A 14,594-nucleotide genomic window follows, 5' to 3' on the forward strand; every position below is an offset into this window, starting at 1 on the left:
GGGTCCACCTGCCTTCTTCTCTGTTTAAATTAGCATTCCTGGTATAACTACAGCTTGTAAGGAGTCAGAACCGATTCTGCAGGGTTTGGCGACTGTGGCTGAAGTTAGGGACTACCAGGGAGAGAGAGCCCTGGCAGCTCAAACATGCTAAGAAATTTTAAATTATTTTAACTTTTGTTTCATTCCCATATTTAATCCTTCTTGAATCATACAGTTGGTCACCTTAACATGCTTCCAGTGTTTGACAAGTGACCTATGGTTAATAATATTAGGAATTGGCCTTATTTAACCAAAGTGACAAAGTTACTTTGAATTACTACTTTGGTGATGACATTTTTTGGTCTTAAGTATCTGTTTAGAAGTTTAGGAATTTGTATACTATCATCTTGAAATAAACTCAGAGAAAATGATCACAACAGATTTGAAGGTTGTCATGTTATGCATAATAAAGTTGATGATGACCCAAACATCAGAATTAAGCATTAACTTGGTAACTGTTTCTTTCTTTTTGCTTATAGGTGTTCATGTATTTGGACTATGCTCTACAGCTCTCATTACAGATATCATACAGCTGTCCACGGGATATCAGGCACCATACTTTTTGACTGTGTGCAAGCCAAACTATACCTCTCTGAACGTGTCTTGCAAAGAAAATTCCTACATTGTAGAAGATATTTGCTCAGGATCTGACCTTACAGTTATCAACAGTGGCAGGTTAGAAACTGAAAATTAAGAACATTCCATATCAGCATTTTTATTGTTCATTAACAGCTTGTGGTATCACCTTGGGCAGACATCTTTTGCTCATAATGATTTTGGTTTTTATTTTTCTTTGGTTTGTATCTCTTTAGTGAGTATACCATAAAAACCCATTAGTGGCTCATTCAAAAACTTTATCTCTTTCCATATTTCAGCCTCACATTCTTGCCTCTAATGTTTATATTATAAAACTCCATTGATGTTCTATGATCTACCCTATACTCAATATGGTTTTAGGTTATCACAATTGGTTTATTTTCAGATATTTATAGTTATTCAGGGCTTACCATCAATATATGTCCTGTACTGACTTAAGTGGAAGACTAAATATTTATGATATTCATATCTCCATGTTCATTTTATTTTTAAAAAATCATGTGAATTTTCCTTTTGGTAGAGTTTTAAAACTCTAAAGGGGATAATATCTGAGGTTGCTTATGTCTTCTTTGAGTAAATCCAGAAGATCTGTATAGCTCCTAACCTTGAATTTCAAAAAATAGAGGACAGAAAGCTCAAGAAACTACATATGTATTAATTTTTTCAATCAATAAACTAAAAAATAAACTTGTATGGCAAGAGATAATATTTTAGAAGTTCAAAAGAAATCAATTGCAGAAAGATTAGGGACAATAAGTGATTGTTATAAGAATTGTATTTGTTGAGTTCCCGAAGATCAATTTAAGAGTGAAAAGTAAGTTAACAAGTAGACTTGAAGAAGAATCAGAGCCTGATATTATGTAATTATACACATTCAAGTTCTCATGGTACATTCAAGTAATTTTGAACCTACATTTAAGACCTATGTCCTCTATTCTTTCTCGGTCCTTTTATATTATCTTGTCTGTGTTGAATGGTAATCTTTTTTATTGGGTACCAAATAATTAGGAGGACATTATTATAACTGAATTTTATTGTTTCCATTTTTTATCTATTAAAAGAAATCTTTATTCTTCTTCTGTCTGTCCTTTTCAGTATCTCTTCCACTCTCCTGTATTCCACCTCTACCTCCTTCTTTCTTAAATTATTTGACTAAATAAGATGCTCTGTGATTCTTGAGATGATAATTATTTAAAAGTGGAATATACAGAGAAATATTTTGTTAAAATTAGACTTTTCCTATGTTATATAGAGTGTAAAAAAACTCATTTAGACCCGTTACTGTGAGAAAGTAATGTTGTCCTTTAAAATTTAACATAAATGAAACCATATATTTAGGAGCATACAAAATTTTTTAAAGCTTTAAAATCATAGGTTTTATGAACTTTTACTTAAACTGACATAATTCTAATACCAAAGAACAATTATGTTTCCCAATCCATTTCAACTTTAACTATCATTCCAATGGTATAACGAATTGATTCCTTACAAAGCTAGCACTTTCTATTGGAAGGTGCATCACTACTATTCTTTAATATTAATGGTCGTTAGCAGTGTTTATTTTATCACTCAGATCTTTCTCCAGAATATAGATTATTGCTTTCTTACCTTGTGGCTTTGAAGTTGAACATTTTAACCACCCAATGTTCTTGAGATGATCATTATCAGCGCATCTGAAATAGAAAGCATAATTTGACTGTCTTCCTTTGGCAGAAAATCATTCCCTTCGCAACATGCAACTCTTGCTGCTTTTGCAGCTGTGTACGTTTCGGTAAGTAACTGAGTCTTTTTCGTCAGTCTGTGTCCTAGAGAAAATCAGAGGAATGAGTGTTGTCTCCTACTAATTCCATTATATAGCCATGTAATAACAGAACAGAAGAAACTTTAGCACAGCGGTCCTTCAGTACAATGGCATTGAAAGCAGAAGCTGGATGCTACTATAAACAATATTATGGTAAAATAATTTGTCTATACAGTCATGTTATTTATTTAGCCTATTATCCCTTTAATGTAAGAGTATCCTTCATGTATTGTGAACTACATGGATGTTATAAATTCTAAAACTGAAAGAACTGTGTTAAGTATACACATGTGCACACATTTTACTTTCAGTATTTATGTAAGAGTAAGTTCTAAGTCAGTGTAGATTTGATAAATGTTATACAATGAATTGTCATCATATATGATTAATACAATAGTCCATTAGGTCTTATGTGAGAAAAATGGGCTGAAATTATGTGACCAGTAACATGGAGACTTAACCGTTTCTGGCTAATTTTACTGCTTCAATTTTTTTCAAACTGTCATGTAATTAAATGAAAGATCTGTTGTTTGATGAATTTTGTCATATATTTCCTTTTTTTTCAGAAAAAGAACATAGCCATAGCAGGGGGAATGGAACAGTAAATTTCAAGTGTATCAGTTAGACTTTGGAGTTTAACTTTTAATTTGATTATAACTTAACAGGAAAATGATTTTTTCTAACATATTTAACCTATTCCTTTCATTTTAAAGATGTACTTCAATTCCACATTAACGGACTCTTCTAAGCTTCTGAAACCTCTTTTGGTCTTCACATTCATCATCTGTGGAATCATTTGTGGACTGACACGGATAACTCAGTATAAGAACCACCCAGTTGATGTTTATTGTGGTTTTTTAATAGGAGGAGGAATTGCTCTGTACTTGGTAAATAATTCGTTATTAATATTGCACAAACCACAGTTCAAAATGGAAAGCATGCATAGAATATTCTGCACTATAATAATTTACTTACAATATACTTTATATTCATGAGAAAAAGCTCTGGCTGTACCTCCATTTTAATCCCAAACACATATCCCACTTTCGGTAAAATAACTTATTAAACTCTCACCATGGACCAGAAACTATGATTCTAGAAGGATTATTTCACTTTATCCTTACACCCCTCCACCCCTTCCCCCAAAAAGTCGTGGACTATTATTACTAGTATTATTTTTACAGATGAGGAAAGTGAATATTAATGAATGTAATGTTAGTGAAAGTGAAGGCTTACTGGAAGATTATATAACTTGCCCAAAAACACAAATGTAGCACCTAGATATAACTGATCCAACTAATATTGAATTTTTAAATAATACTCTAATTTTAAGCCTGATCTTTCTTTTAGGGAAGTATCCTCAGCATAAGGAAACTGAGATTGCCCATTTTATTTATTTATTTATTTGTTTGTTTGTTTGTTTGTTTTACATTTACTCAATATTCGATCTGTGCCAGGTGCTATACTAAGCATCAGAACAGTGAGAAATAAGATATATCTTCAAGGAGTTTACAGCATAAAGACTAATAAAAACATAAATGGTTACAATACATTAAATAATATAATAAAGTATGAGCAAAGTGCTTTAGGAATAGCAAACTGCCTAAGGAAGTTAGGAAAGTCTTCATAGAAGTGATGTGGTTTCTAAAACATGAGTAATTGTTTCTTAAGGTAAAAAAAAAAAGGTAGAAGAACATACAAGCAGAAGAAACCTCACATGCAAAAAAAAAAATAAATGGACATGTGAAAGAGCAAGTGTAAGAGGAGGGTGTGGGAACAGAAGGGACAAGGGACAATGGCCAGGTTTCTAAGTTGGAAAACTGGGCAAATGGTGGCTCCATTAGACGACCAGGTAAATGGTAGAGGAAGCAGGCTGGTGGAGGGAAAGGGGGTTGATGAGCTCAATTTAAGGATTAATAGGCAGTTGAAGAGTTAAGTCTGGAGCTCAACAGAGCCATCAGTAGTGGGGAAACAGATTGGGAAATCGTGGACATTATTGGCGGAAGTGCCATTATAGTTATGAGAGTATATACAATTGCCAGGTCATAAGAGTAAAAAGCAGCTGGGGAATACCAGCATGCAAGCAGCATGCAGAGCAAGAGGCAATAACGAAGGAAACTGAGAAGAGCTGACAGAGAAATAAAAACTGTCTATAGCAGCAGTTCTCAATAGTGTGATCTTGGTGCACTTGTGAAAGGTGTTACAAGAAAATGTTTAAAAAATAGTAAAAGGATTAAAGTAAGGAATGATTTATTTTTCATTTTTACAAACTAGCGTGGTCGGGATTGTCACTTCAAATCTCATTGTTATTCACATGCTTTCTTCTATAGAGGAAAAAGTGATCAAATTAAAATTAGTGTTTCAGGAATTGTGCATAAGCCTGAGAGTGCTGACTGATAATGTGTGTTACAGGATAAATAAAGAAGACTGAGAACTGTCCATTTCTTCTTACATTGCCTTTGTGCGTGATTTCATGGTATTCTGGAATTAGCATGGGCTCCATAGCCCAAAGGGTTTAGGCTTGAATCTTGTCTCCTGCTGCTTGGGCTAAGTTACATAGCCTCTGAAAAGCCTGTTTCTTCACCTATAAATGAGGATAATAACTATCTACCTCATACTATAAAGAGGATTAAGCAACTATACTTATCAAGCACCGTGCTAGGCAATGAATATTAAACAATACAGTCAGAAGTTACTTGCCATCTAGTGGAGTATTTTCCTAAACTTACAATTTAAGCACAGTTATTAATGGAATATTAAGTAGGAACTGCTCATCCAAGGAACTCTGGCAGTGAGACCATAGGTAAGTATTAATAGAAAAAGGTCTGAACTAAGAATTAAAGTAGTTGGAGAGGCAGAGCTTGACTTTCTTTCATTTTTGTTTGCACTCTGCCCTGAAATTGGAAATGTATTAGTTCTAAGCCAATGCCCTTGTAAATTGTTAAGCACTCTGTAAAATGTTGGGTCCATGAAATTCTTTTGGTTTGATTTGAAAAGTAGACAGTGACTACCATCTGTTGAAGTTAGCATGCAAATAGGTATCGGCTGCTTGCTCTTATCTCTAAACTAAGCATCTCCAAAATGGAAAATCCAGCAGGGATTAGATCCTCTATGTGTAAAAAGGGTAAAAATTCTGAATCTGAATGTTGGCCTTTTCAAAATTTTTATCCCCTAAATCTAAACCAAATAAAAAATGATAGTCTGAGTACAAAGACAAGATTAAATAAAATTTGGCTCAAAATTTAATGTTATAGCATTAAATTGATCAAATATTACTTCCCAACTTAAGACCAAGTTTAAATCAGGAAAAGCACAGGTGCCCCAATCTAGCGACAGTTCCTACCCTCTCTTCCAAGAACGCTCTGTACAATGCTGAACGCACAGGGCTGTACTCGATGTGAGTTGTAGCGATATGCATTTCTGACCTCATTGTCAAACCAGATAATGTTTTATGAATGATTCATTGTTCTATATTTTCCACACTTCTGCTTTCCATTATAAGGTATGATTGAAAATGGAAGGTAAAATAAATCATTTAAGCCATCTGAAGTGTCACTCAATGAGATTCCTAAATCCAGAAAAATGAATTGCTTTGAAAAGCAGAAGAAAGTTCATATATGTCTCATTGTCTGACTTTTCAAAACATACAGAGGATTAAATTTGCAAAAACATCCAGTGGGATGGAGAAAAAAGAGAAAATCCAACTACTAATAAAAAATAACGGGCTCCATTTTTCTGAAGTTAGTTCAATAATGCATGATATAACTTACAAACTATTTCCCCGGCAATTGTAGCTTTTGTTTTTTGTTATTTCGTGTTAGTCAGTGGTGTATAGAGAGCACGTAATTTATTTATGTGGGTCAGTGGGTCCTCTGAGACAAACTCTTAGTAACCATGTCTTCCGCTGAATGATATTTATTATTTCTCTTCAACACTAGGGTCTGTATGCTGTGGGGAATTTTCTGCCTAGTGAAGAGAGTATGTTTCAGCACAGAGAAGCCCTCAGGTCTCTGGCAGACCTCAATCAGGACCCCAGCCGAGTTTTATCTGCTAAAAATGGTAGCAGCAGTGATGGAATTGCTCACACAGAAGGCATCCTTAACCGAAACCACAGAGATGCTAGCTCATTGACAAACCTCAAAAGGGCAAATGCTGATGTAGAAATCATCACCCCACGGAGCCCCATGGGAAAGGAGAACATGGTGACCTTCAGCAACACCCTGCCCAGAGCAAACACTCCATCTGTAGAAGACCCTGTCAGAAGAAACACAACCATTCATGCCTCTATGGATTCCGCCCGATCAAAGCAGCTCCTCACACAGTGGAAGAGTAAGAATGAGAGTCGGAAATTGTCCCTGCAAGTTATAGAGACCGAGCCTGGACAGTCACCACCCAGATCCATAGAAATGAGGTCTAGCTCAGAGCCATCAAGGGTGGGGGTGAATGGAGATCACCATGGTCCTGGCAATCAATACCTCAAGATACAGCCTGGCACTGTCCCTGGGTGTAACAACAGCATGCCTGGGGGACCAAGAGTGTCCATTCAGTCTCGCCCTGGGTCCTCACAGTTAGTGCACATCCCAGAAGAGACGCAGGAAAACATAAGCACATCCCCCAAAAGCAGCTCTGCTCGGGCCAAATGGTTGAAAGCTGCAGAGAAGACTGTGGCCTGTAACAGAAGCAACAGCCAACCCCGAATCATGCAGGTTATAGCCATGTCCAAGCAGCAGGGCGTCCTCCAGAGCAGCCCCAAGAACACTGAAGGCAGTACAGTCTCCTGCACTGGCTCCATCCGATACAAAACCTTGACAGACCATGAACCCAGTGGGATCGTAAGGGTGGAGGCTCACCCAGAGAACAACAGGCCCATCATACAGATCCCATCCACTGAAGGTGAAGGCAGTGGCTCCTGGAAATGGAAAGCCCCTGAAAAAGGCAGCCTCCGCCAAACTTATGAGCTCAATGATCTCAACAGGGACTCAGAAAGTTGTGAGTCACTGAAAGACAGTTTTGGTTCTGGAGATCGAAAGAGAAGCAACATCGATAACAATGAGCATCACCACCATGGAATCACCACCATCCGCGTCACCCCAGTAGAGGGCAGCGAAATTGGTTCAGAGACGGTGTCCATTTCTTCTTCCCGTGACTCCACTCTTCGCAGAAAGGGCAACATCATCTTAATCCCTGAAAGAAGCAACAGCCCTGAAAACACTAGAAATATCTTCTACAAGGGAACCTCCCCTACGCGGGCTTATAAGGATTGAGTGATGGCCATTCAATCAACTGGGTGACCCACCCCCAAAGACCACGGGTTCATTCTACCCATGCTCTGTTCAGGATTGGGAAAACTTACCAAACTAGACTACCCGCCATCAGCCCGGGACTCAGTGACTCTTGAAGCTTGTAGATTTCACATTACGGGGAGGGAAAAGCACAATGCAAGAACCTAACTAATGTGATAACATGAAGACTCTTCTTAAAACGTATCTTCAAACTCAAAAGGTTCACAGGGGGCAGTATCAAAAGAAAGCAGTTTCCTTCAATGTATACTATTTTACTTCCTGAATGTGCCAATGTTAGGGATTTTTCTTTATAACTAGCTGTGGGAATCCAGAACACATGTTTTCCCTACAGCAGAGGCCATGCAGTATTATATATTCATTTTGCAGAATCTGCACCCAAAGCTCGTTATGGGTGGTGCTGATTATTATAGTACATAAACCATGTAAACTCTCAAAGTCTATTTAGCTGTGAAATAGTGGTGTGCAATTCCTTGTCAAAGAAATGCTACTGTATTAAGAAGATGCTGGCTGCTTTGTGTTAGAATAGGACACCCCACAGCTTCTCTGCAGTGGCTCTGTCACAGTCAAAAAATGAAAAGGTTTTGTGCATCTTTTTTTTTTAATTATGCTTTCAACAACAAAAATTGTGTTGGAATATTTTCAGTAAAAGAGAATAGCTAATACTTTTCTGCATATATATATATATATATTTTTTTTTTTTTGCTGCTTTCTTTTTATTTAAGTATAGGTACTGCTAATAAGGAATCTGGATTTTAGTGAGTAAATTTGCATAATTTAAAAATATATATTGTTTTAGGAGTATTGAAATTGTTGTGATTATATTTTATATTTTATGGCTTGTCCTTTATTTACTGATTTTTAAATTTTTTATGTTATAGATACGTTCTTCTATTTTTAAAGCAAAAATAACAGTTGACATTCCTTGAGCAAAATGTACTGCTGTGAATTTATGAACAAGAAATCTGAACCAAAACTTGACATTGTGGGTTACATTGCCAGAAATGTTGGTCATTTCTACCCTTAGATGTTTCCAACCAGCTGACTTACGTTGCTATTTAAAAAGTAATCCAAAAGTTTCATTTAATTCCAGATTTTTAACGTTTTTAATATCCTCATAACCAGTAAATTAGAACCATAGTAGCTGGGTTTTACCTTCTTCCCTAAAACATTTTTGTTAATTAGGTACCAATAGAAAGAATCGGGAAAAAAATGCAAATTGATAAGTAAAAGTATTTCACAGATTAAATTAAGAATGTATTTCTTCAAAATATCTAAATAAGCACAATTTTAGTGCTTAATGTGCAAATAACAGTTTTTGCTACCTATCCTGAAGGAAGCCTTCAGCCTAAATCAAAAGAAATCAATATTATCAATAAGGGGATAAAAACAAAACATTTTTAAGGTATTTCCAACTTAAAATTTTAAGTATTTGGTTCATGGAATCTAGCATTAGACCTTTTTTTACACCATTTCTTAAGAATTCTAATATACATTTGATGATTGCCAAGGGCATAAAAAGGTAACAACGAAGCTGGTTGATCTGATCTCAGTTTAGTTTTCAATGAGAACAGTTGTTTAGAGATGAAGAGTCCCACATCATTATCAACTTCTATGGAAAACTTCTATAGAGTCTAACCTCCTAAAGCATTAGGGATTTAGCTGAAACCAGCAGAACTGAAAACTCTGGCAATAAAATACAGATTCAACTACATCCCTCTGGCAATTTCCTTCTCAGAGAGGGGAGTGGGAATAAAATGTTGCCTTCCCCACTTCTCACCACCACCACCATTATGACACTCCTACTGGCTTTTGCCAATTTATAGAGAGAAAGGTGGACTGGTTTTAGTACTCTGAAGAAAAACAAAAGCTGCAGCATTTCAGGTGCAGTATGATATTTCCTAATCTTTCTTATTTCTTAACAAAAGGTTTTAAAGTACTTCTCTAGTCATTGAAGTTTCTTTTTCTTTACATAAATATTGATATATTCTTTTTTCTACTCAAAGTGCCAAAGGCTACAGTTTTTAATGACTTAAGAAATTGTACCACATTGTTAAGGAAATATAATGATAGTCACTAGAACTCAAGACCTCTGCATGTATATTTGATAACACATTTTTTGTAAAAAAAAAAATTACAAAAAAATTTGTTTACATTCCACTGGTACCTTAATTTAAAATAAATGAGACTAACAGGTGGTATTTCTTCTTCTTAGTGTTCTATTTATCTTATTTGCTAACGAGAGCACTTCTTCTTTTGTTAGGCTGTGCTTTACTGATAAAACCAAGTATTGAATAAAGAGAGTTCATTATCTTTTTAAAGTAAATAAAATTATGAAAATATATATAATATATATACAAAGTATTGTGTTTAATAAAATGTTATGCAATGTTTTCCAAACTGATAAAGTTTGTAAAGTGCTATAATGTATTTTGTTAAGTACAGATTAAAGCTATTGTGTGAGTATATTGTGCTAACATCATAGAAATAAAGATTAGATTTCTTCATCAAAATTGGAACATTTTGTTTTTTTACTTCAGAGTATGGATGGATAATAACTTGGCTTATAGGAAAACAGATGAAGAAATAAGAATGAATCAGAAGTCATTATGTTCAAACACTTTAGAAGAATATTGCATTAAAAATGTCTGTCAAACTGTGACATAATGTTTATCATTTAGAAATTTTATGTTTATTAAAGAAGCTCTTTTGGATTTATTTAGATATATTGTTCACTTCAATGTCATAGAGTGTAAAAAATCAAAATATGTAAGAGTCATGGTCATTTTTTCTAAATCAACTTTTTACTAAGAGTGGTTGATGTGCAAATTTCCCCAAATATTATTACCCAGCTTTTCTTTAAAAGAATGCTTTACTATAAATTCCAGGATTGTTTTCCAAACCATTAGCATGTGTTATCTGAGTTGTACTGCTAATACTTTATACATCTCACTAGAAGGTACTAATGCAAGTTTTTAGACCACAGCCAGGACTTATGCTTTACTCAAGTGGTTCACTGACTGAAACATGAGGTACTATTGTCCAGTAATGCCGTCAAGTTCATGCAGTTGTTCAAAAGCAACCAAGTTCATGCATACCAGACAACTACATCATGACTGCCACCTAGCCAACAGCCATTGTAAGATGCTATTAATTTGAGAAAACATACTGATTTTAGAGACATTAACATGTGAGAAAACAATGTGTATCTTATAATAGTTGAAATACAATATTCTGCCTCTCTTGGTCTATCTCTAAAATAGGGATTCAGCTGTATCATCTTTTTTAAAGGATATCCTAAAGTCCTTTCTAAATTTCTATAGATTACTATTGTGTATTTTATCCAGAGAGCAAAATCTGTGTGTGTGTGTGTGTGTGTGTGTGTTAAATGCCATTGAGTCAGCTCTGACTCCTGGCAACCCTGTAAATAAATGCTGTCCACGTGTCCTGTCCTCAACAGCCCTGCTCAGCTCCTGCAGACTCATGCCTATGTCCTATTTTATGAAGTCAATCCATCTCATATTTGGTTTTCCTCTTTTTCTGCTGCCTTCCATTTTTTCTGAGCAAAAACTAGTGACAAGAAAATAAGAAATAATTTGCTGTTCCAAAAGGACTAAGGAATACTGCCACCTTTGACCATAAAGCTAATATAAGCAAGCCAACGGGGTTGCTAAGAGCTTACATCAACCATTTTGATATATTATTTAGTAAAATGGTTGATGTAAGCTCTTAGCAACCCCATTGGCTTGAGTATCAGGTGAGTGGATTCTGGGTTATATACACAAGAAACAATCATTAGAGGACAGATTATTTCTGTTTTATACAGGTCAAATATTTACTTGCTATCTATGGGCCATTTCAGTTCAAGGGAATATGGAAATTTATGCATGATTCAGAAAGTAATTAAATTAAAATAATGTAATTGAAGGAAATCAAAAGGAATTGTAATGGTTTAATCTAAAAGGAAAATGTGGCCTGAAAGGAGATGAATGAGTTTGAAGAAAAATATATGAAAATTGTATATACAAAAAATATCCCTTTCTCTTAATCACCTCAGGACACTTTGTACCTGGCTACTACCATATAAAAAGAACACTAGATATTCTCTATACTAGGAATTATTTTTCCTCCTGTGTTATAGTTTATATCTTCTAGCCTGTGATGTCCATCTGATAAGAGATATATCATCTTTGAGTATTAAGAAAATCTAATTCACTCCATCCCCAGCCCAATCTTTCCCATTCTCCATCTAAATTAAATAATGGCAAATATTTTTACAGATATTTCTGGAGGTATAAAAAGAGGCATTTTCAAAAACAAACTCAAAATCAGTTAAGGACTTAAATGTAAAATGTAAAACTATAAAATTTTAGTTAAAAAGGAGAAATCTTTAGAATCTAGGACTAAGACTAGCTACTAGTCCTTGGTTGGATATGTGGTCTGCGAATATTTTTTTCCTGTTTGTACTTTATCCTTTCATCTTCTTAACAATCTTTAAAGAGCCATGATTTTAAAGTCAAATTTAGAATATATAAAAAATTTGCAAAACTAAATAGGAAAAAAAAACCTAATACCATAGTAAACAGTAAAGAGTAAAATAGTAAAATAAAAAGTGGACAAAGTTATGAACAGACATTTTATCAAAGCAGATAAACAGCAAATAAGCACATGAGTGATGTATAGCATCATTAGCTCCACAATGAGATATTACTACACACCTATAAGAATGATTACAATTTTTAAAAATAGTGAGAACACCAAATGCTAGCAAGAATGTGGAGAAACTGGATCACTTATACATTGTTGGTGGGAATGTAAAATGATATAACCACTCTGAAAACAGTTTGGCAATTTCTTTTTAAAAATTAAATAAATATACACTTATCATCATATGATCCGGGAATTGCAGTCTTGGGCATGTATCTCACAGAAATAAAAACTTATGTCCACACAAAAACTGGTACCTATATATTCATCTCAGTTTTATTAAGAATAGCCCCAAACCGAAACAATTCAGATATTCTTTTGTGAGAGAATGGTTAAACAAAATATTATGTAACTGTACCATGGAGTACTACTCAGCAATAAAAAGAAATGACTTATCAATATATATATACAATATAATGCAGCTCCAGGGAATTATGCCGAATGAAAAAGCCAATACTGAAAGATATTTCATCTCACTGTATTTTATCTCATGTGACAGAGTCATATATTATTAGCAGCCCATAGCTGGAGGAGTGGCTTTACCACCTTTAACTCATGGCTTCCAAAGTTGCTCTAGTTGTCACAGTTTCCCAGCAGGAGTGGGCATAGGAAGGAGGAAGGCAAGGACAAGCAGCTTTGTCTTTAAGAAGATGACACAGAGCTGCATCTGTCATGTATAATTCACCCAACTAGTGCAGACTAGATCACCTTGCTGCAAGAGAAGCTGGGAATGTAGTCTTTAGCTGAGAAGGGCTGGATTCAGCTAAAATTTTGTGTCTTCTCTAACTAGATGGAAAGGAAAGAAGGCTCCTAAGGGCTAATGATCAGTCTGCCAAAATTCTTCACAATATGACCTACAGACCTTTGTATTCTACTGCTTCTCCATACAAACCTATTGTTGCAACAGGCTTTGCTTCTTCGTGCTTGTGTATGTGGGGCGAGGCGGGGGGGCGGGGGAAGGGGTGGATATTTTTAACTCTCTTTCTGGAAAGTCTTTGCTCCCCTTTTTAAATCTCTCTTGTCCTTCAAGACTAAATCTCAATCTTCCCTTATACAACTTTAGAGCTCGAAGGGATTTGCGATATCACTCACAGTTTAGATATAATCATTATAATTACTTATATTTCACACATGAGAAAAGCAAAACACATGAGAAGTGATTTTCTCAAAGTCACACAACCGGTAGGTGCCAGGAGTGCAGTGAGGACAGGAAACAACTACATTCTGTTTGTTTTTTAATCTCCAAAGTTTAGCACATCACCTACCACATAGGTTGGTCACTCAGTAAACATTTGAAATGAATGAATGAATAAATAAAATACTCTAAAACAAGTTGGTACATTTTTCAAAAAGGCTAACCTAACTCCTCCTTTTGAGAATATCTATAGATCTTTGTTCTGCATGACCAAAGTATTTACGTAATCATAAAGTGTGTACTATTAATCAACCTGATTAACTAGGCATTGAATATTTACTATACACTAAATTTTAAGTTCTTTATAAGCAGTTCCCAGCACAATAGATGCTCAATAAATATAAGAAATGAATGAGTACAGTATGTTCTATACACTATGAGTAAAAAACAATTATGAAAATAAGTAAATAACAAAATTTCTTACATAAAAGAAAGTATGAGGAGATTTGGAAGAGAAATAAATAGTCATCTATTTGATTGTATCCTAAAGTTCCACAGTTCTCGGAAATCCCCTTCAAGATTCTGAAGCCAAATTTCTGTTATTTGCATTTTTCTCCATTTTATTATTTGAAGCATCCTTTTAAAATGTGGACATGGTATAAACTAAATTTTTTTGGAACAAGCTGTCTCTTCACAATAGATACGATTTCGCAACAGTTGTTTGTTCAAGTGTTCCCACCTCCACAGTAATCTCTGTGGAGGCAAGTGCCAATAAAAAGTACCTACATGTTCTGTCATTTTTTAAAAAGCCTTCTTTATGGTCAGCATTCAAGGTTATTTTTCAAATTCAAAATCAGATATTAGAGTCCAGGGACTACAGTGATTTCTTAATATATAGCATATCTGTGGGTCTCTTATTCCCACCCAATCTGCTACTAGGATATCACAGTTACTTTCAGAATTGTGAAAATTCTGCTGACTTCTCTGCTAGTCACCACCAAGGACTCTGAAACAT

General features: G+C 34.9%; 1 protein-coding gene and 1 long non-coding RNA gene across 2 annotated transcripts in view; one reads left to right on the plus strand and one right to left on the minus strand.

The window, feature by feature from the left end:
* PLPPR4 (phospholipid phosphatase related 4) overlaps positions 1 to 10,250 on the plus strand; it is a 40,202-nt gene extending 29,952 nt beyond the window's left edge. Inside the window, exons 4-7 of the mRNA XM_039869550.1 lie at positions 519 to 714; positions 2,350 to 2,407; positions 3,151 to 3,324; positions 6,376 to 10,250. Coding sequence (XP_039725484.1) covers positions 519 to 714; positions 2,350 to 2,407; positions 3,151 to 3,324; positions 6,376 to 7,701 — 1,754 coding nt within the window. The 3' untranslated portion in view covers positions 7,702 to 10,250. The remainder of the gene's footprint in view (positions 1 to 518; positions 715 to 2,349; positions 2,408 to 3,150; positions 3,325 to 6,375) is intronic.
* LOC120607828 (uncharacterized) overlaps positions 1 to 14,594 on the minus strand; it is a 270,547-nt gene that overhangs the window by 36,805 nt on the left and 219,148 nt on the right. The window contains exon 6 of the long non-coding RNA XR_005654245.1: positions 2,245 to 2,309. This is a non-coding gene — a long non-coding RNA (uncharacterized LOC120607828). The remainder of the gene's footprint in view (positions 1 to 2,244; positions 2,310 to 14,594) is intronic.

Source organism: Pteropus medius, unplaced genomic scaffold (genome assembly GCF_902729225.1).
Source record: "Pteropus medius unplaced genomic scaffold, Ma_sr-lr_union100, whole genome shotgun sequence".
NCBI lineage: Eukaryota > Metazoa > Chordata > Mammalia > Chiroptera > Pteropodidae > Pteropus > Pteropus medius.